This window comes from Cyanistes caeruleus, chromosome 3 (assembly GCF_971803275.1).
Source record: "Cyanistes caeruleus chromosome 3, bCyaCae1.hap1.1, whole genome shotgun sequence".
Taxonomy (NCBI): Eukaryota; Metazoa; Chordata; class Aves; order Passeriformes; family Paridae; genus Cyanistes; species Cyanistes caeruleus.
Window position 1 is genome coordinate 1,907,396 of NC_141703.1, and position 19,877 is coordinate 1,927,272.

At 52.0% G+C, this 19,877-nt stretch overlaps 1 protein-coding gene across 2 annotated transcripts in view; it reads right to left on the reverse strand.

Annotated features, from left to right (window-relative positions):
* Positions 1-473: 473 nt before the first annotated feature.
* RUNX1 (RUNX family transcription factor 1) overlaps positions 474-19,877 on the reverse strand; it is a 165,619-nt gene continuing 146,215 nt past the window's right edge. For both annotated transcript variants that reach the window (XM_086883935.1, XM_086883934.1), the window contains 2 exons: positions 4,438-4,599; positions 474-1,391 (listed from right to left, as the gene is read on the reverse strand). In XM_086883935.1, the coding sequence (XP_086740061.1) occupies positions 898-1,391; positions 4,438-4,599 (656 nt within the window). In that variant the 3' untranslated portion in view covers positions 474-897. The remainder of the gene's footprint in view (positions 1,392-4,437; positions 4,600-19,877) is intronic.

Consider the following 19,877-nt stretch of genomic DNA (forward strand, 5'->3'; position numbering starts at 1 on the left):
TAGCCGTTGTGTTAAAAAAAAAAAAAAGTCCAAGAGATAAAAAGTTAAATTAACTCATTGAAAAAGGGGCTGATTCTTTCAGTTGACAAAGCAAGAAAGAAGCAAGCATGATTAAAACCAAAAAAAAGAAAATTTTTTTTTTTTTTTTGCAATTTATAAGGTGCCAAGAGAAATAAAACAAATTAGATGCAAAGCAGGATGAGCTGCATCCTAAAAAAAAAAACAAAATAAAAAACCACCAAAAAAATCTAAGCCCAAAACAAAACAAACAAAAAAAAAAACCCCAGTAATAAAAATTTCCATATTCTTTGGAATATACAAACAAAACAAAGAAAAGAAAGAACGAAGTCCAACATATAAAACCTCTCATTCACAGCATTGCTAAAACAGAAGCGTTCACAGTTTCCCTCTGGGAATCTTCCTATACTTCCTTACACTTAAAACGTCCATAAGATGCAGTAAACTCGCTAAGATTTATTTTTCTTTTTTGGGGTTTTTTTTTTTTTTTTTTTTTTAAGGTTTTAAGTCTTAAAAATAGAAGTGAACCGAAACTCTCTTTTAGGGCTGTGGAGACCTTCAAGCCCAGGCACGTTGGGAAGCCACAGGCCTGGAATCAGGTTGGATACCCTTCTACCCACCCTCGCTACCTCTGCACCACCAACTGGAGCATCCTCCTTTCCAGAAGCTCGTTCTCCTGCCGGGAACACTTTGCCGGAGCGACTCGGCTCCACCAGGGCCTGGCGACGAGAGCCTCCGCTCCTGGGAGCGCTGACTTCGGAAGGGTTTGCTCCTGAAACTCGTGGATGAACGCGGCAGGGCCCACAAGGAAGTTTCTGGGATCCCGCTGGGAAATGGGAAGTCCTTTAGTCCTGACCCCTTGAGCTCCTTCTGATCTCCTCAGTACGGCCTCCACACGGCCTCCTCCAGCCTGGCCGTGCTGGCCATGTTGGTGGGCGAGTTGCTGTGGCTCCCTTCGGCCTCCACCACGTCGCTCTGGTTGGGCAGGTTGGGGTTGAGCAGCGTGGAGCCCGTGGAGGCGTTGGTGCAGGGCGGGTGGATGCGCGGCGGAGAGCGATCCCCGCCGGAGATCATGGAGAACTGGTAGGAGCCGGCCGAGGTGCCGTAGTACAGGTGGTAGGAAGGGGAGCTGGTCTGGAAGGGGCTGCCCTGAGCCTGGGAGGAGCCGGGGTAGGGCGGCGGGAGGTACGTGTGGTATCTGCTGGCCGTGGACATGGCCGACATGCCGATGCCGATGCCGGAGCTGACGGGCGTGGGTGTGTAGGTGAAGGCTCCCGGGTAGTGCATGCGAGGGTCGGAGATGGACGGCAGCGCCGGGAAGGAGCGGTCGATTCCCACCCGGGGGTCGCTGAACGCCGTCAGGTCGGACGCTCCTGGGAGGTGGGGAAGGGAAGGGAGGCAGAGGAATGTTAGGGGATCCCGGAATTGATTGGGTCAGGAAGAACAGCTGGGATCATTGAGGCCCAGCTGTGCCCCATGCCCACCTTGTCACCTGGAGTGCCACGTCCAGCCCTTCCTTGGGCACCTCCAAAGCTCCCTGGGCAGCCCCTGCCAAGGCCTGAGCTCCCTTTCCATGGGCAAATTCCTGCTGCTGCCCACCCTGAGCCTCCCCTGGCCCAGCCCATGACCTCTCGCTCTGAAATGTTCCACAGGAGAATCAAACCCTGCTCTGCTTTATCCATGGAATTACGTTTGGTCCCATCCTCTCTTTCCCTGCCCGGATTAAACAAGCGGAGCAGATCGACTTTAGCAAGGATCCTCATCGTGACTCAGGTTAATGGAAGGTCTCATCCTCCGAGCTGGCAGCTCTGCCTGCTTAAGATAACAATAATAATTACGGAAAATAAAAATCTTTCCAGAAGAAAGACAACTTCTCCTGGCAGCCAAGGCGTGGAGTCTGCAGCAGAGGAGCCGTGTGCTGAAGGAAATACTCCTGAGGAGGAGCAGAGGGAAAACAAAGCTCTTGGCTCTCCCCAGATTCCAGCTGGAGCAGACCCAGTCTGGGATTCTTGGAGCAGACTCACTCCAGAGCCAAGCTCTGAAAGCTCATCAGGACCCACCAGCCCACCTTGACGAGCTCAGTTTCTTAGAAGAGCTCTGAACTCACTGTTTGCTTCCTTTAGGATTTGCCATCCAGTTTTTTTCTGGAAAACTAATGGGAACACATTTCATTCCCCTGAACCCCGTCACCTTTAGGTTTGACATGGGGAAACACACGGTGGAGTGGAGCAGCAGGAGCTTTGGAGGAGCCATGGTTGAGGTGACAGATTTTAAATGTTACTTCCACACCTCATTCCTGAGGAAGTTCCTAAAACTGCCTGGATACCTCGTTAATCAGAGGAGGGTTCATCCAGCCCTGGCAAAAAGCATAGTAATGATATTTAACGTCAAGATGGCTCAAACATATCCCGTGTTGTTGTTTTTCCCCTGGGTCTTTAGTTGGCAGGGCCTAAAATCCTCCTGAAATTTGCTCTTTGTTCTGCCAAAGAGTGAATTTTTAGAGACACCAGCTGTGGGTGACAGCAAAGGTTGGGACACGTTTTCCCAGGAATGCTGACTGACATTTAATGTAAGGAATTGGAACAGGGAAAAGAAGGATGCTGACGTGAATAAAACCTTTCTAGGTCCCTTCACAAGGCATGGAGAAACTCTGCCAGCTCCAAGGAAAATCCCTGTGGCCATGGGTGGGAAAAGAAGGAGAAGGACCTGGGGGTCCTGGTGGAAAACAAAGGGGCATTCTAATTTCTTTAAAAAAAAAAAAATTTCTAATTCTGTGTAAATAAAGAATGAGAATTTTTACAAGACTTCTTTAAAAAAGAAGAAATGCTGTTTTCTGAAAAGCCCCCTGTGTTTTCAGCCCTCTCTACAACGCAATTATCACCCAGACCTAACAAATAATTCAGATTTGGTGCGAGGCTTTCAAAGCAAGCTCTACAAGACAACAACAAAACAGGCTGGAGCATGTTCAAGTGGTTCCCTCTGATCTTAGAAGAAACCCTGAGCCTTCAAATGAGAGCAAGATGTGGAGTTAAAGGAGGGATTTTTTGCAAAAGCTGTATGCAAATTAGAATGATATGGCTCTCGCTCATTTATAGAAAATTCCTGCTGCTGCACACCCAGATTGGGTCAAGATGTGCAGGTCAGGGACAGTTAAACGTGGTGGAATCGGGGTGGTTTTCACTTCCTTTTTTCTTGTGGCTTCTAAAGCTCTGCAGGACGATTTGATGGACGTGGAAAATGAGAAAATCCAGTGCAGCATTTAAAATGTCCAACCCCACCATCCTGCAGCCAATGGTCCACCCAAAAGCTGCTGTGCTCTGGATTTAGAGGGAGGGAAGGAAACAGAGCTGGAATATCTGTGCCATCCATTTCTTGGCAATCTGATAATTGCTAATTGAGAATTCCTCAGCAATCTAAATCATTCTCACAGATTCCAAGTGCTGCTTTTCCTCGTTTTTCTTCCTTTTTGGTAATGCTGGGCTCCCAACCCCAGGAGCAACTTGGGCTAGTGGGAAGTGTCCCTGCCCCTGGCAGGGGGTGGGAATGAGATGAGATGAGCTTTAAGGTTCCCCTCCAAACCAGTTTGGGATTCAGGGTGGACAACAGCTGGAATTTGCCCATGGAAAGGGAGCTCAGGCCTTGGAAAGAACTGCCCAGGGAGCTTTGCAGTGCCCATCCCTGCAGGTGTCACCTGGACGTGGCACTCAGGGCTCTGGGCTGGGGACAGGGTGGGCATCGGGCACAGCTGGGAATCGATGACCTTTGGGATCTTTCCCAACCTCATTAACTCTGTGATTCGTTTATCAAAACTCAGCTCATTTCCTAAAATTCTCTGTTTCTCTGCTCTTCCCACAAATCCCCCAAACCCTCGGAACCAGCTTTGCCCAGAGAGCCCCTGAAGGGCTGGGGCAGCACCTGGGCCAGCAGTTTGTCACCAAGGCAGTGTCCCTTTGTCATGGAGGGCCCAGGGGTGGGGACAGGGCCACCAGTTTGTCACTGGGAAAGTGTCCCTTTGGTGTGAGGGTAGCTGGGGTGGGGACAGGGCCACCAGTTTGTCACCAAGGAAGCATCCCCTTGTCATGGAAGACCCAGGGTTGGGGACAGGGCCAGCAGGGCTAGCAGTGTGGTGTCCCTTTGGCATGGAGGACTCAGGGGTGGGACAGGGCCAGCAGTGTGGTGTCCCTGTGCCATGGAGGACTCAGGGGTGGGACAAGGCCAGCAGTGTGGTGTCCCTGTGCCATGGAGGACTCAGGGGTGGGACAGGGCCAGCAGTGTGGTGTCCCTGTGCCATGGAGGACTCAGGGGTGGGGACAGGGCCAGCAGTGTGGTGTCCCTTTGGCATGGAGGGCCCAGGGGTGGGGACAGGGCCAGCAGTGTGGTGTCCCTGTGCCATGGAGGGCCCAGGGGCGCTGTCCTTACCCGAGAGGCGGCTGGAGAGCTCGGCTGTGAGCGAGCTCATGCCGCCGGCACGGCCAGGTGAGATGGGCGTAGCGGGGTGCACGGCGGGCGCGGCGATGGAGCCCAGGTACTGGTAGGACTGGTCGTAGGACCAGGGTGGGGAGGGCTGCACCTGCCGGGTGTCTGCAGACACAAACATGAAAACAAACACAAACACAATCACAAACACACACAAACACAATCAATGTGGGCAGCTCTGCAGGGATAAATTCAGCAAGCCAGCCTGGAACAGAGGCTGGAAGTGCCCTGGTAATGAAATTCCAGCTCTGTAAATGCCCCTTGTTGGGAGAGCTTCAAGTGAGCTTTCTGTAACATTATTTTATTTTATTTTATTTTCTATTTTCTATTTTCTATTTTCTATTTTATTTTTTATTTTATTTTATATTTTATATTTTATTTATTTTATTTTATATTTTATTATATTTTATTTTATAATTTATTTTATTATTATTTTATTTTTATTTTATTTTATAATTTATTTTATATTTTATTATTATTTTACTTTATATTTTATTTTATTTTATTTTATTTTTTATTTTATAATTTTTTATATTTTATATTTTATTTTATGTTATTTATTTTATGTTATTATTTATTTTATGTTATTATTTATTTTATGTTGTTATTTATTTATTTATGTTATTTATTTATGTTATTTTATTTATAGATATGTTTTCATTTCTTTTATGTTATTCTATTTGATGTTGTTTTATTTTATTTTGTTTTATTTTATTTTATTTTATTTTATTTTATTTTATTTTATTTTATTTTATTTTATTTTATTTTATTTTATTTTATTTTATTTTGGTTTATTTTATTTTATTTTATTTTATTTTATTTTATTTTATTTTATTTTATTTTATTTTATTTTATTTTATTTTATTTTGGTTTATTTTATTTTATTTTTTCATTTATTTTAATGTTTTTTTCCTTGTGAAGCTCTTCTGCTGTTTCCCATTAATACCAGGCAGGAAAAATTCCCCACAGAATTCCACGAATTCCCCACAGAATTCCACACAGGATCTCTAGGTTGGAAGAGACCTTGATGATCATCAAGTCCAACCCATGCCCTAACACCAGAGAAGAAGAGAGGGAAATCCAGATTAAAATTTCCAAGGGGAAAACTCCTCCTTTACTCTGGGGCTGAGCATTCGCAGCTCTTTTAACCAAAAATTGTCATGCAGGACATCAAGGGGACCCCAAATCCCACCCAGTGTCCCCCCAGCCATGGCAGGGACACCTCCCACTGTCCCAGGAGCTCCCAATGTCCAGCCTGGCCTTGGGCACTGCCAGGGATCCAGGGGCAGCCCCAGCTGCTCTGGCAATTCCATCCCAGCCCCTGCCCACCCTGCCAGGGAACAATTCCTGCCCAAGATCCCAAGATCCAGCCCTGCCCTCTGCCCCTGGGACCGTTCCTCCCTTGTCACTGCAGCTCCTCAGGGGACGCAGACTCCTCTAAAACCACCAAGGGATTCTTTTCTGGCCACAGGTTTGGATGAGGTTTGAAATCAGAGAAGCCCAAAAAGGAGTTGGTCCAACTTAGTTCTCTCAACTCTTTCCTATTTCATTTTGCTTTCAACTATTTCATTTTGCAGGTGAAGCTGGGATTTTGCAATGTCTCATTTTTGTATAAACCAAAGGAATCAAAGACTTTCCTTCCCCCTTTACCCACACAGATTATTTTTTCCCTATTTTTAATAAAATCTTTTCTATTTTCTTCAGCTTTAAGAGCATCCTCCTGCAGCTCCTTGAGACGATTGCCTTTGCTGAAAAAAAAAACCCCAAATGCTGGATGATCTGAATGCAGATAAAACTGAAGGAAGGGAAATTTCCCAAGTCTGAGACGAGGACTTTGATCTCCCATCAGAAAACCCATCTGGAAAATATCCTTTTGTTGTTCTTTAAGGAGATGAGTTTTACATTTTGTTTGTTGCATCTGTTTACAAGGCAGGATTTATACAAAACTCCCAAACTTTTCAAAAGTCACTAGTGAAGATGCAGATTGAAATTAGATTTTTCTGCTGAGTAACAAGTTCAGATATTACAATATCTAATTTATTTTTTTTTTTTTTCAGGCAGCTTTCCTTCAGGATAAAATCCTGTTGGTAAAAAAAGCAACATCCAACTGCATGAAATGGGCTTCAGGAGGAACAAAAAGAGCACAAAACCTGTGGAGTTCTGAATTGCAGCATCACCTGCTTGTTAATCAGAGTTGGTGGGAGGTCACAGGGAGGAACAGGAGGGAATTCAATCTCCAGGGATTAAAATAAACCCCCCAAATCCTCCCCAGAGTGAGCCCTGGGCTGGGGTGACACTGCAGGTTCTGAAATGGGATTGATTCAGTCATCACCCCCTCATTTCAGCAGGCAATCCATGGATTTCAGGACCTCAGAATCCCAGGACTGGAATTCCAGTACAGCATCCCAGCCCAGGGATGGAAGCTGCCTCCTCCAGGTGTGACTTTCTTCACTCTTTCATTGCTGCACTCCTTGAAATGGATTTCTCTGTCTGAGCCTGGCTGTGCTCTGCCACGGCTCCCTCTGCGAGGGCTCTGCTCAGCTGCATCCCTGAATCCTAGAATCCCTGAATCCCAGAATCCCTGAATCCCAGACTGACAGAATCCCTGAATCCTAAAATCCCTGAATCCTAAAATCCCAGACTCCCAGAATCCCTGAACCCCAGAATCCTAAAATCCCTGAATCCCAGACTCACAGACTGCCAGAATCCCTGAATCCCAATTCCCAGAATCCCAAATCCCTGAATCCAAAATCCCTGAATCCCAGAATCCCAGAATCACAGACTGCCAGAATCCCTGAATCCTAAAATCCCTGAATCCTAAAATCCCAGAATCCCAGACTCACAGACTGCCAGAATCCCTGAATCACAGAATCCCTGAATCCCAAATCCCTGAATCCCTGAATCCCAAATCCCTGAATCCCAAATCCCTGAATCCCAAATCCCTGAATCCCAGAATCCCAAATCCCTGAATCCCAGAATCCCAAATCCCTGAACTCCTGAGTCCCTGAATCCCAAATCCCAGAATCCCCAGTAAGAAGATGCATGAAAAGATGGAAGAAGTGAGATCTGGTCACAGCTTTGCTGAATACTGAGCGTGGATTTAAACCTGGTTTCTTTCTTTCTTTCTTTCTTTCAGTGCTGCTAAAAGGAGCCCCCCAGTTTGGGTGAGCTCAGAGGGACCACGGGGGGCCCTGGGCTCGCCCCAGAGCTCTGGGCACGGATTGTGGATATTCTGGAATATCCCCAGAGGAGATTCCAGCCCCTCTCTGGTGCCTGTTCTGCTCCTGTGCACCCCAGAGGTGCCTCCAGGGCTGGCCAGAGGGGCAGGATCAGCCCTGACCTGCTGGGAATGCTCTTCCCAACGCACCCCAGAAGGAAAAACTTCAGTGGGCAAAGCTAAAAATCAAAATCTCTGTAAGAACATCCACAAAAATCCTGGAAGTGCCTGACCCACCTGATCCATTTCCTGTTATCTTCACCTCTGTGGTCCCAGCAGCCCCAGAGACCCCCTTGATTAATTAATCCTCATCCCATTAAGTCTTTCTTAAGTGAAAGTTCAAACAACCAATCAATTTTCTGTCTTGCTGCCTGCATTCCCAACCCCTGAATTCCCTCTTAAAGATTCCCATTTTTGCCATCAGACTGGTTAAGGAGCTGCTGAGGGATGTTAATATAGTGAATTATAGATGTACACACATGAAAGGAGGTTGTGCTGATAACCCCAGGCACCACCCTCCCAGGTTTTTAATAATAACTGGAGAAAAACATCCCTGGAATTGCATTTTTATGGCCCAGTTTGGGTACCCAGCTCCCAGTAAAATCAAACTTTGCATTTCCAGCTGCCAGATCAAGGGTCTCGAACAATATTTTTTATTTTGGGAATATCTGCTTTCCTTCACTTTTCAGCTTTCCCAAAATTAAACTGGAACGAGTTGGAATTGAACACATTTAAAAAAAAAAAAAAAAAAAAAAGCAACAAAATCTTTTCCTGCTTTCCAGATAAAGAGGGCTCAGGAGCTGGGCACGGGAAACTGAAGTGGTTGAAGTTAATCTGGTGAAAACCTGGTGCAAATAAACTGGAGTTACCCTGAATATCCGTGATATTCATATTAATATTTCAAGGGAGAGCTACTTCAACACAGAGAAATAACCTCAATAATTTTGGGGTCTGCAGTTTCCAAGCCGAGCGGGATCCCCCAAAACCACTAAAAATCAACCCCAAAATAACCCAAAATAAAAACTCGGTGACCAGCCCTCCCTCCCACTAGCGATTACTTTCCATTTCTGCTTTTTATGGTGTGAGAAAACGCATTTCAAACATGAAAACAGTTACTAATTGCACCCAACCCCTGCAGGGCCAGAATTATGGTGCAATAATTCACACCTCTGCTGCAGCTCTCCCGTCCCCTTCCCTCCCTCCTCACACCCCATTAAACGCCGCCTGTTGAACCATCCTTTCGTGCCTCGTCTTGTTTTATTGCCCCGAAATCGCCGCGTTCCCCGGGCTCTCGGCAGCTGTAATTAACAGCCGCAATTAACCCGTGCAGATGTTGCGCAACCTTTAACGATTTAACCAAACGCGCTCCTGGAGAGGGGAGAGGGATGGGGTGAAAAAAATTCCCAAGAGCGGCTCTCCCCCTTCCGCGGGGTGCTCGAGGTGCTTTGGGCCGTTCCCGGCTGCTTTTCCAGCTGTTTTTCCAGCTGTTTTCCCAGCTGTTTGCTTTTCCAGCTGTTTTTCCAGCTGTGCCCGCGGTTGCGCGCTGTGGCCGCTGGGTGGTGCTGCTGCTCCGGGCAGCGCCGGCCCCGCGCCCCCCAAATCCTCCAAAAACCCTCCTGAACCCCCACAAACCCCGAGCTGCGGCTTCCCGGAGCCTCCAGAGCGCTCTGGGAACGGCTCCTGCTTCTTCCTTAATCTGGGATTGCCTAAAAATGCCCCCTGTGGGTGTCCGAGAGAGGGATGCACAGGAGAGGGCATGGAATGATGGAATGTCCTGAGTGGGAACAACTCACAGGATCATGGATCCAGCTCCTGCTCCTGCCCAGACCCCCCAACAAGCCCAGCCTGGGCATCCCTGGATGCTCCTGGAGCTCTGGCAGCCTCGGGGCCGTGCCCATTCCCTGGGGAGCCTGGGCAGTGCCAGCAGCCTGTGGGGAAAGAAGAGCCTTGCCCTAAAAGCCAACCTAAATCCCTGCTGGGCCAGCTCCAGCCATGCCCTGGTGCTGTCCCTGTCTCAGGGAGCTTTGAGGAGCTGCGATCCCAGTGAGTCTCCCCTCAATCTCCTCATTTCCAGCTGGACAATCCAAATCCAAATCCAAATCCAAATCCAAATCCAAATCCAAATCCAAATCCAAATCCAAATCCAAATCCAAATCCAAATCCAAATCCAAATCCAAATCCAAATCCAAATCCAAATCCAAACCCCCTCAGCCTCTCAGCCCTTCAGGTCCTTCCCCATCCTCGCCCCAGACCCGACTCCATCCGTGCCCAGCAGGAGCTGCCAGGGAAGGAGGACAAACCTTTCCTGCCAGCCAAAGGAGCCGAGCTCGCTGTGCCACTCAGCAGAGTTTGGCTCCCCAGTTGTTTTTGAGAGCCAAGGACAAAATGCAGAGTAACCTGATCCTCTGAATGGTGCTCAGGGGGGTGGGAAGAGATGAGGTTTAAGGTCCCTTCTAAACCATTCCCTGATTGTAAGAACTTCACACATCACAAGATGAAGGGTCAAGGCCTCTGTCAAAAGCCCAGAGGATTTAGAAATCACTGGGACATAGAAACAGAAAGTCCTGGGATGATAATTCCATGTGATTTTTTTTTTTCACAATGCAAGGCACACCTGTGCCTCTCATGGAATCCCAAATTCCCAGAGTGGTTTGGGTTGGGAGGGACCTCAAAGCCCCTCCAGTGCCAGCCCTGCCATGGCAGGGACACCTCCCACTGTCCCAGGCTGCTCCAAGCCCCATCCAGCCTGGCCTGGGACACTTCCAGGGATGGGGAATCCACAACTTCTCTTGGAAAAACGAAAGGATCCCTCCAACATCCTGTCAGGCCCTAGGAAGCCATAAATCAGCACCAGTTTTCAGTGGGCGATTCATAAACCCCAGGTCAGATTTTTCCTGGAGATCACAGCAAAAATCCCCTCCCTATTTCAATGTAACAAACAAACCATCCCCACCACGCTGCCTCAAAGGAAACCCTCGGGAGATTTTCATATTCTGACCAGAAAAAGAGCTCCAAATCCCGGGATTTGCAGATGCCGGGAGCTTCCAGGGCACGGTGGATGTGGCTGAGGCTCGCTGTGCCCCGGAGCTCAGGAGGGCTCACGGTGCTGCCAGCGCCGCTCCCGGGATGATCCCGCGCTCCTGGAAGCTGCAGGAAGCAGCAGCAGGATGTGAGTCAGGATGGGAGCGGGGCGGGATGGCAGGGAGCAGGTACAGCCGGCATGGGCCAGGCTGAGCCTTCATCCTCCTCACTGCTGCCATCATCCTCCTCTCACTGCTGCCATCATCCTCCTCTCACTGCTGCCTTCATCCTCCTCACTGCTGCCTTCATCCTCCTCTCACTGCTGCCTTCATCCTCCTCTCACTGCTGCCTTCATCCTCCTCACTGCTGCCTTCATCCTCCTCTCACTGCTGCCATCATCCTCCTCTCACTGCTGCCTTCATCCTCCTCACTGCTGCCTTCATCCCCCTCTCACTGCTGCCTTCATCCTCCTCTCACTGCTGCCTTCATCCTCCTCTCATTCCCACTTTCATCCTCCTCTCACTGCTGCCTTCATCCCCCTCTCACTGCTGCCTTCATCCCCCTCTCACTGCTGCCTTCATCCCCCTCTCACTGCTGCCTTCATCCTCCTCTCACTGCTGCCTTCACCCTCCTCACTGCTGCCTTCATCCTCCTCACTGCTGCCTTCATCCCCCTCTCACTGCTGCCTTCATCCCCCTCTCAGTGCTGCCTTCATCCCCCTCTCACTGCTGCCTTCATCCCCCTCTCACTGCTGCCATCATCCTCCTCTCATTCCCACCTTCATCCTCCTCACTGCTGCCTTCATCCTCCTCTTACTGCTGCCATCATCCTCCTCACTGCTGCCTTCATCCTCCTCTCACTGCTGCCTTCATCCTCCTCACTGCTGCCATCATCCTCCTCACTGCTGCCTTCATCCTCCTCACGGCTGCCTTCATCCTCCTCACTGCTGCCTTCATCCTCCTCTCATTCCCACCTTCATCCTCCTCACTGCTGCCTTCATCCCCCTCTCACTGCTGCCTTCATCCTCCTCTCACTGCTGCCTTCATCCTCCTCTCACTGCTGCCTTCATCCTCCTCTCACTGCTGCCTTCATCCTCCTCACTGCTGCCTTCATCATCCTCACTGCTGCCTTCATCCTCCTCTCACTGCTGCCTTCATCCTCCTCTCACTGCTGCCTTCATCCTCCTCACTGCTGCCTTCATCCTCCTCACTGCTGCCATCATCCTCCTCTCACTGCTGCCTTCATCCTCCTCTCACTGCTGCCTTCATCCTCCTCTCACTGCTGCCTTCATCCTCCTCACTGCTGCCTTCATCATCCTCACTGCTGCCTTCATCCTCCTCTCACTGCTGCCTTCATCCTCCTCTCACTGCTGCCTTCATCCTCCTCACTGCTGCCTTCATCCTCCTCTCACTGCTGCCTTCATCCTCCTCACTGCTGCCTTCATCCTCCTCTCATTCCCACCTTCATCCTCCTCTCACTGCTGCCTTCATCCTCCTCACTGCTGCCTTCATCCTCCTCTCACTGCTGCCTTCATCCTCCTCACTGCTGCCTTCATCCTCCTCTCACTGCTGCCTTCATCCTCCTCTCACTGCTGCCTTCATCCCCCTCTCACTGCTGCCTTCATCCCCCTCTCACTGCTGCCTTCATCCTCCTCTCACTGCTGCCTTCATCCTCCTCACTGCTGCCTTCACCCTCCTCACTGCTGCCTTCATCCTCCTCACTGCTGCCTTCATCCCCCTCTCACTGCTGCCTTCATCCCCCTCTCACTGCTGCCATCATCCTCCTCTCATTCCCACCTTCATCCTCCTCACTGCTGCCATCATCCTCCTCACTGCTGCCTTCATCCTCCTCTCACTGCTGCCTTCATCCTCCTCACTGCTGCCTTCATCCTCCTCACTGCTGCCTTCATCCTCCTCTCACTGCTGCCTTCATCCTCCTCTCACTGCTGCCTTCATCCTTCTCACTGCTGCCTTCATCCTCCTCTCACTGCTGCCTTCATCCTCCTCATTGCTGCCTTCATCCTCCTCATTGCTGCCTTCATCCTCCTCTCACTGCTGCCTTCATCCTCCTCTCACTGCTGCCATCATCCTCCTCTCATTCCCACCCTCATCCTCCTCTCACTCCCATCCTCATCCTCCTCTCACTCCCAGCTCCATTCCTGCAGGCTGCCTTCATCCTCCTCTCACTCCCATCCTCATCCTCCTCTCACTCCCAGCTCCATTCCTGCAGGCTGCCTTTCCTCTCTCGCCGTTCCCATTTCACCCCTCCCCTCTCCAAACTGCGATTATCTGCCCCAAAACAATAAAAAGCGATTTTTTTTCCTTGCCCAGCCAGGCCGGGGAAAGGCTTCACGGGCAGCCCTGAGCTCCGAGCCCTTAATTAACCTCAAAATTAACGCAAATCCCCCCGGCCCACCCTGGCACGGCCGCAGCACTTGGAAAATCGCACCAATTTCTGTCAAAACTCCAGAAAACCCAAAAGCGGCTCCGCGATTCCAGCGTGGATCGGGAGAGGCAGCGCCGGCAGCGCCCAGGGGCTGGGGGAGAGCTGGGATCAGCTCTCAAAGCCGACACAACCCACGATTGCCGGCTCCTAAATAACCCTGAAAGCTTTTTCCGACCTCTCGGAATTTGTCCCTCTCCCCTTTTCCCGGCTATTTTCCTGCCGTGATTTCCTAATCTTTCCAAAGGGAAACTTCTTGCGGTGTCACTTTGCCTCCCTTGGGAGCTCGAGGCAGGAATGGGCTTGTTCATTCACAGAGGTGTCTTGCCTAATGGAGGAAATGACCTGTGAGCACAGAAATACTCCGTGTTCTCTTGTGCATCGCAAAGATGCCAAAAGCTGCCCTTAAAAAAAAATAAAAAAAAATAAAAAAAAATCCGGTTTGGCTTTTTCCTGCTTTTGCCATCGCTTCACGCCCGTCTCTGCTTCTCTTCCCACTCCTTTTCCTGCCCCAGCAGCCTCGCAGAAGATGGGGAAATGCTCTGGAATGACTCTGAGCTCCTCTCCCTCGGAATTCAGGCACCCAAAATGAGTCCGTGGCTCTTCCTCTTCTTCTCGGGAGCAGCAAACCCCGGCCCGAGCGGGGAAGGTGCGGCAGCCCCGGCTGCTGCAGCGATTAATTCCTCATTAGCATCAATAAAGGGGGACTTTCCAAAGGTCCCGGCCACTCCAGGTTGGCATTCTCAGCCCTGTCGGAGCTGGGAAATCACCGAGAGAGCTGCAAAATTCCACCGGCGGCTCCTTTTGCCCCTCTGCGGGGCGAGTCCCCCCGAGCTGCCCTCTGGAGCCCCTCGGGGGAACTTTGCCGAATGTTTCTCCTTCTCTAGGAGAGGAGCCTGCCCTGCTCTCTCCGAAGCCCGTGTTAGGCTGCTGACAGGTGACAGGAGCCGTTCTGGCGGAGAATGAAGGGGACAGACACACTGCCAGGGCTGGCAGAGGCTCCCAAGCCCCCCGGCCCTGCCCTGCGAGGTGAATCTTTGGCAGGGACCTCCCTCCTCAGGGTTTGCTTTCGTTTGATTTCCCCATCCCTGGGGTTCTGTGGAGTGCTGAGAAGGCTGGAGGAGCTTTGGAGCCTCTAAAAACCCCTTTGGGATGGGGGAGCGAGGGAGTTTCTCCACGCTAAAGCATCACCTCCTGAGATCAGGGAAAAACCATCAGCCTCAAGCAGAAACCTTTGGAATGAGCCGGCTGAAGCTGTTCTAGCTGTGGGGGTGAGGATTTCCCACCAGCTTTTCTTTAGAAAGAGCTGCCAGGGAAGGAGGAAAACCAAAGGATGGTTTTTAAAGAATTGCCTTCAGTGTCCTCACACCCGTGTCAGGAAAGCGGCGACAGCGAGACACTTGGAGAGGACATTGGAGGCAGCAGGAGAAAGCAAGTGTGGATATTTTAGGGATAAAGGAGGGGAGTGTTTATCCCTCAAGTTTTTTTTTTTTAGCTTTTTTAGCTCCCCTAAAAACCCCCGGGAGCTCCAGAGCAGGAAATGCAGGCAACCCCGAGCTGTGAAAAATCACATTTCCCAATGGCAGAGCTGCGTGCTGCCCTGGCAGAAAATGAAATTTAACCCTTCTCTCTCCTGCTGCCGGGCCGGCCTCGCTGCTGCGGGGAGGGAGAAGGCGAATCTCAGAGGTGCCAGTGCCAGCCCGGCTGGGAAAGCTGAGTTTCGCGAATTAAGGATGAATTGTTCTTTGTCTCCCAGGGGTGAGTCAGCCCGGAGAGCTGCAGGTATTTGCTCAAGAGGGAGATTCCGTCCCACCCCCATCCCGCAGCGGCGAGGAATGGAAAAAGGAATTCAGCCTTGACCTTCCCGGGAGGAGCCGGGTCCTGGCCTGGGGGGGAGCTCGTCCGGGGATCCAGGGGGATCCAGGGGGATCCAGGGGGATCCAGGGGGGATCCAGAGGGATCCAGGGGGGATTCAGGGGGATCCAGGGGGATCCAGGGGGATCCAGGGGGATCCAGGGGGGGATCCAGGGGGATCCAGAGGGATTCAGAGGGATCCAGGGGGATCCAGGGGGGGATCCAGGGGGATCCAGGGGGATCCAGAGGGATCCAGGGGGGATTCAGAGGGATCCAGGGGAATCCAGGGGGGGATCCAGGGGGGATCCAGAGGCATCCAGGGGGATCCAGGGGGATCCAGAGGGATCCAGGGGGATCCAGGGGGATCCAGGGGGATCCAGGGGAATCCAGGGGGGATCCAGGGGGATCCAGAGGGATCCAGGGGGATCCAGGGGGATCCAGGGGGGATCCAGGGGGATCCAGGGGGGATTCAGGGGGATCCAGGGGGGATCCAGGGGGATCCAGAGGCATCCAGAGGGATTCAGAGGGATCCAGAGGGATCCAGAGGGATCCAGGGGGATCCAGAGGCATCCAGAGGGATTCAGAGGGATCCAGGGGGATCCAGAGGGATCCAGAGGGATCCAGGGGGATCCAGGGGGGATTCAGGGGGATCCAGGGGGATCCAGGGGGGATCCAGGGGGATCCAGGGGAATCCAGGGGGGGATCCAGGGGGGATCCAGGGGGGATCCAGGGGGATCCAGGGGAATCCAGGGGGATCCAGGGGGGGATCCAGGGGGGATCCAGAGGGATCCAGGAGGATCCAGAGGGATCCAGGGGGGATCAAGAGGGATCCAGGGGAATCCAGGGGGATCCAGAGGTATCCAGGAGGATCCAGAGGGATCCTGGGGGGGATCCAGAGGGATCCAGAGGGATTCAGAGGGATCCAGAGGGATCCAGAGGGATCCAGGGACACGGGGAGGGAGGAGGGCAGCGATGTCACCTCGCTGTGCCCTCCTGGGACCTGCCACCTCTCGCTGCCAGCTGGGGTCCCTGGTGAGGGGATGGCACCTCCTGGAGCTGCCTTGGAAATCCGCAGGGAGAAATGCAACCTCTGGATCAGCCCTGGGAGCCGGCAGGGCCAGCTCCTGTGCCCTCCACAGCCTCTCTGCTCTCCTCTGTGCCCCTGGGCCAGCCCCGGGAATGGCTCCCAGCTGATGAATCCCCGCTGCCCCCCGAGGAATTGCCGCAATCCTGCTTTCAGCAGGAGCACAGGGAGGGCAAGGCTGGGGCTCAGCTGAGTCAGAATTACCCGGTGTCACCCCGGCAGGGAAAGTTCACCACAACAGCAGCTCTGGGGGAGATTTATCTGCTTTGTGCCGCTTCATTGCCATCCCGAGCTCAGCAGGGAAAGGAGCCCAGCCTGCCCTGGGCAGGGAATTCGTGCCCTGCAAACACAGCCAGGCTGGGATTTGGGGTGTGAAGTGGAATAACGCTGTCTGCTGCTCCAGGGACAGGTCCAGCCCACCTGAGAGCTCCTCACAGGAGCTGCTGACCTCGGAGCTGCCTGTCTAGACTGCAGACTTTGCTGCCAGCAGGGCAGAGCAGACACTTGTGGGGTTGGAGTTGTTTCACCCTAAGGGAGACATCCCAGCCGAGCCAGCAGGGTGAATCACAGCCCAGAACCAGCTGCTTTTCTCCTCGATGGCAGAGATACCCGATGACTGTGTCAGACACAGACACACCGTGTACAGATGGCTGGAGCTCAGTGAAATCCCAGCCTGGATACACCTCAGAGGTTTCTCTTTCATGGGGTGAAGCAAGACTAAAGGAAACGGAGAGATATTCCCTGAGCCAGCACCTGGAAGTCACACTGAGTCACTGTTTGCAGACATGTGATTAAATCATGGAATTATGGAATATCCAGAGCTGGAATAATCCCTCAGGGTCATCAATCCAAGCCCTGGCCCTGCCCAGACCCCCCAACAAGCCCAGCCTGGGCATCCCTGGATGCTCCTGGAGCTCTGGCAGCCTCGGGGCCGTGCCCATTCCCTGGGGAGCCTGGGCAGTGCCAGCAGCCTGTGGGGAAAGAAGAGCCTTGCCCTAAAAGCCAACCTAAATCCCTGCTGGGCCAGCTGCAGCCGCTCCCTGCTGCTGTCCCTGTGGCAGGAGCAGAGCCCGGAGCTGTCCCTTGGGATGAGCTGCAATCCCAGTGAAATCTGGCCTCAGCCCCCTCTGCTCCAGCTGGAGAATCCAAATTCCCTCAACCTCTCCTCGTGTGACCCCTCCAGGCCCTTCACCATCCTCATGCTGCTCCTTTGGACACTCTAAGAGCTTTAAATCCTTCTTATATTCTATTGCCAAAGCTGCACCTTCCTCTCTTTGGCAAAGCTTCCACATCCACGGGCTGGACCCGACCCTGCTGCTCCTGTGAGGGTGTTCTGACCCCCTGGAGCCCTCAAAACTCACCCCATTCCACCCCTGCCATGGCAGGGACACCTCCCACTGTCCCAGGAGCTCCCAATGTCCAGCCTGGCCTTGGGCACTGCCAGGGACCCAGGGGCAGCCCCAGCCCCAAGTTCCTGTCACAGTAAAACATTTCCAGCTCTGGGTTTACATTTCAAGACAAATCCGGGGCTGAAATCCCCTTGGATGTGTTATTCCCACTGGAAAATCACGGCCTCAAAGGAAAGGAGAATTGAATGAAGGAGTTTCTGCTGTTCACTGGGTGATAAAGGGGTGAACACAAAGTGGCCTCAGGTATCTCACAGGCTGCTCCTGATGGTGTGAACTAATTACTCCATATCCAAGTCCTTTAGCCTAAAGATAAACAAAAAACCCTCATCAATCTCTCCTTTTCCACTTTCACTGCTTCCCTCCTCTTTTCCATCATGAAAGCAGTGGAAGAAAAACTTGTTCTCTGGAGCTTACAGTCATTTTATCCCTCACCAAACACTGACCTTGATGTGAACTAATTAGGATGGCAATAGATTATTAATACGAGTGGGCAAGGTGAAGTTTTGTCAGTATAAAAGAGGCCTTTGAAGATAACAGCCATTGCCACTTTCATGATGCCATCCCAAGTGCTCAGAAGAATGCCTATAAATTAATAAAGGAGAATTCATCCAGGGGCACCGAGTCACCCCCCAAACCCTTATTGGGGATGGCAAACGAAAATCTGCTTGGATTCTTTTAAATCCCATCACAGATCAGGATTAAAAACAACTTTTGGTAATGAGCAGATCTCTGATGATCTGAAGACAGCCTGGCTCATTTGACTGAGGAAATAAGTGACATATCAAATGCAACCTTCATCCTTGAACAGCTGAGGTCACCTTGAGAGAAATGCTACTGAATGAAACCTCTCTCCAGAGTGCAGCTTTCATTTCCAAGGGGAGCTAAGGTCTTCTCCACATGAACATCTGTAAAGTTTGCCTCAGAACCATGCACAGGTTTTGTTTTAAAAGGTAACTGAGGCTCCTTGTGGTCCTAAACTGAACCAGGCTTGTTGAAAGCTCTCCTAAGGGATCTGCTCCCCGAAACTCTCAGGCAGATTTGAGATCTGCAGATGGAAATTGGGAAAAATCAAGCCCACAAAAAGTGCTGAAAGCCCCAGCTCAGAGCCTCGTCAGGACCAGAAATCCATTTAAAATTCCGCTGAAGAAATGCTTTGCTTCCTCTCCGAGACCCCTCGGTCCTTGGAGAGCAGCAGCCCCTTCCAGCCGAGCCCTGGCCACGGGAGGTGACAGCAGGAGCTGTCCCCTGGGCCACCCTGGGGCACAGCCCAGGGGAGCAGCACTGCAGCAAGGTCAGGACTCAGCTCCACCTTCAGCCTTTCCAGCACTTGTGGGATGAGGGTTCAGCTCAGCTGGAACATCTGCCCTGCTGGACACAGGGAAATGTCCTTCTGGATTTCATGGAATGTCCTGAGTGGGAACAAACCCCCAGGGATCCCCCAGTGCCTCCCTGCCCTGCCCAGCTCCCCCAACAAGCCCAGCCTGGGCATCCCTGGATGCTCCTGGAGCTCTGGCAGCCTCGGGGCCGTGCCCATTCCCTGGGGGAAGAACCTTTCCCTGATCTCCATCCCAAATTCCCCTGGCCTGGCTCCAGCTGCTCCCTGGGTGCTGTCCCTGCTCAGAACAAGCTGGTTCTAAATCTGAAGGGGAAGTGGGCAGGAGCTTTGAGGGTCAAAGAGTTTCTCTCTGGTTTTTCTGAAGGTGACAAGGAGAAGAAAATCAAATCAACCCACACAGGATCCCTTCAGTGTCCTTCTGAAGCAAGGTGCCAGAAGTGACAGCCCTGAAGGAGCAGGCAGAGGGTTGGGAATGCTCAGGGTGCTCAGGACACAGTAACCCAGTGTCAGGGTGCTCAGAGCAGGGGCTGCCCCACAAAGGGGATTCACCTGTCAGTGACACTGGGAGGAGACCTGGGGACAGCTGCTGGTGCCCCAAATCCTGGACACATCCCTGCCCTCTCTCCTGGAGCTTTTCCTGGGAAAACCAGACAGAATCCCAGGATCCCTGGTGCTGGAAAAGCCCTCGCAGCCCATGGAGTCCCAGCTGTGCCCGATGCCCACCTTGTCCCCAGCCCAGAGCCCTGAGTGCCACGTCCAGCCCTTCCTTGGGCACCTGCAGGGATGGGCACTGCAAAGCTCCCTGGGCAGCCCCTGCCAAGGCCTGAGCTCCCTTTCCATGGGCAAATTCCTGCTGCTGCCCACCCTGAGCCTCCCCTGGCCCAGCCTGAGGCCTGAGCTCTCCTCCTGTCCCTGTTCCCTGGCAGCACAGCCCGACCCCCCCGGCTGTCCCCTCCTGCCAGGGACTTGTGCAGAGCCACAAGGGCCCCCTGAGCCTCCTTTGCTCCAGGCTCAGCCCCT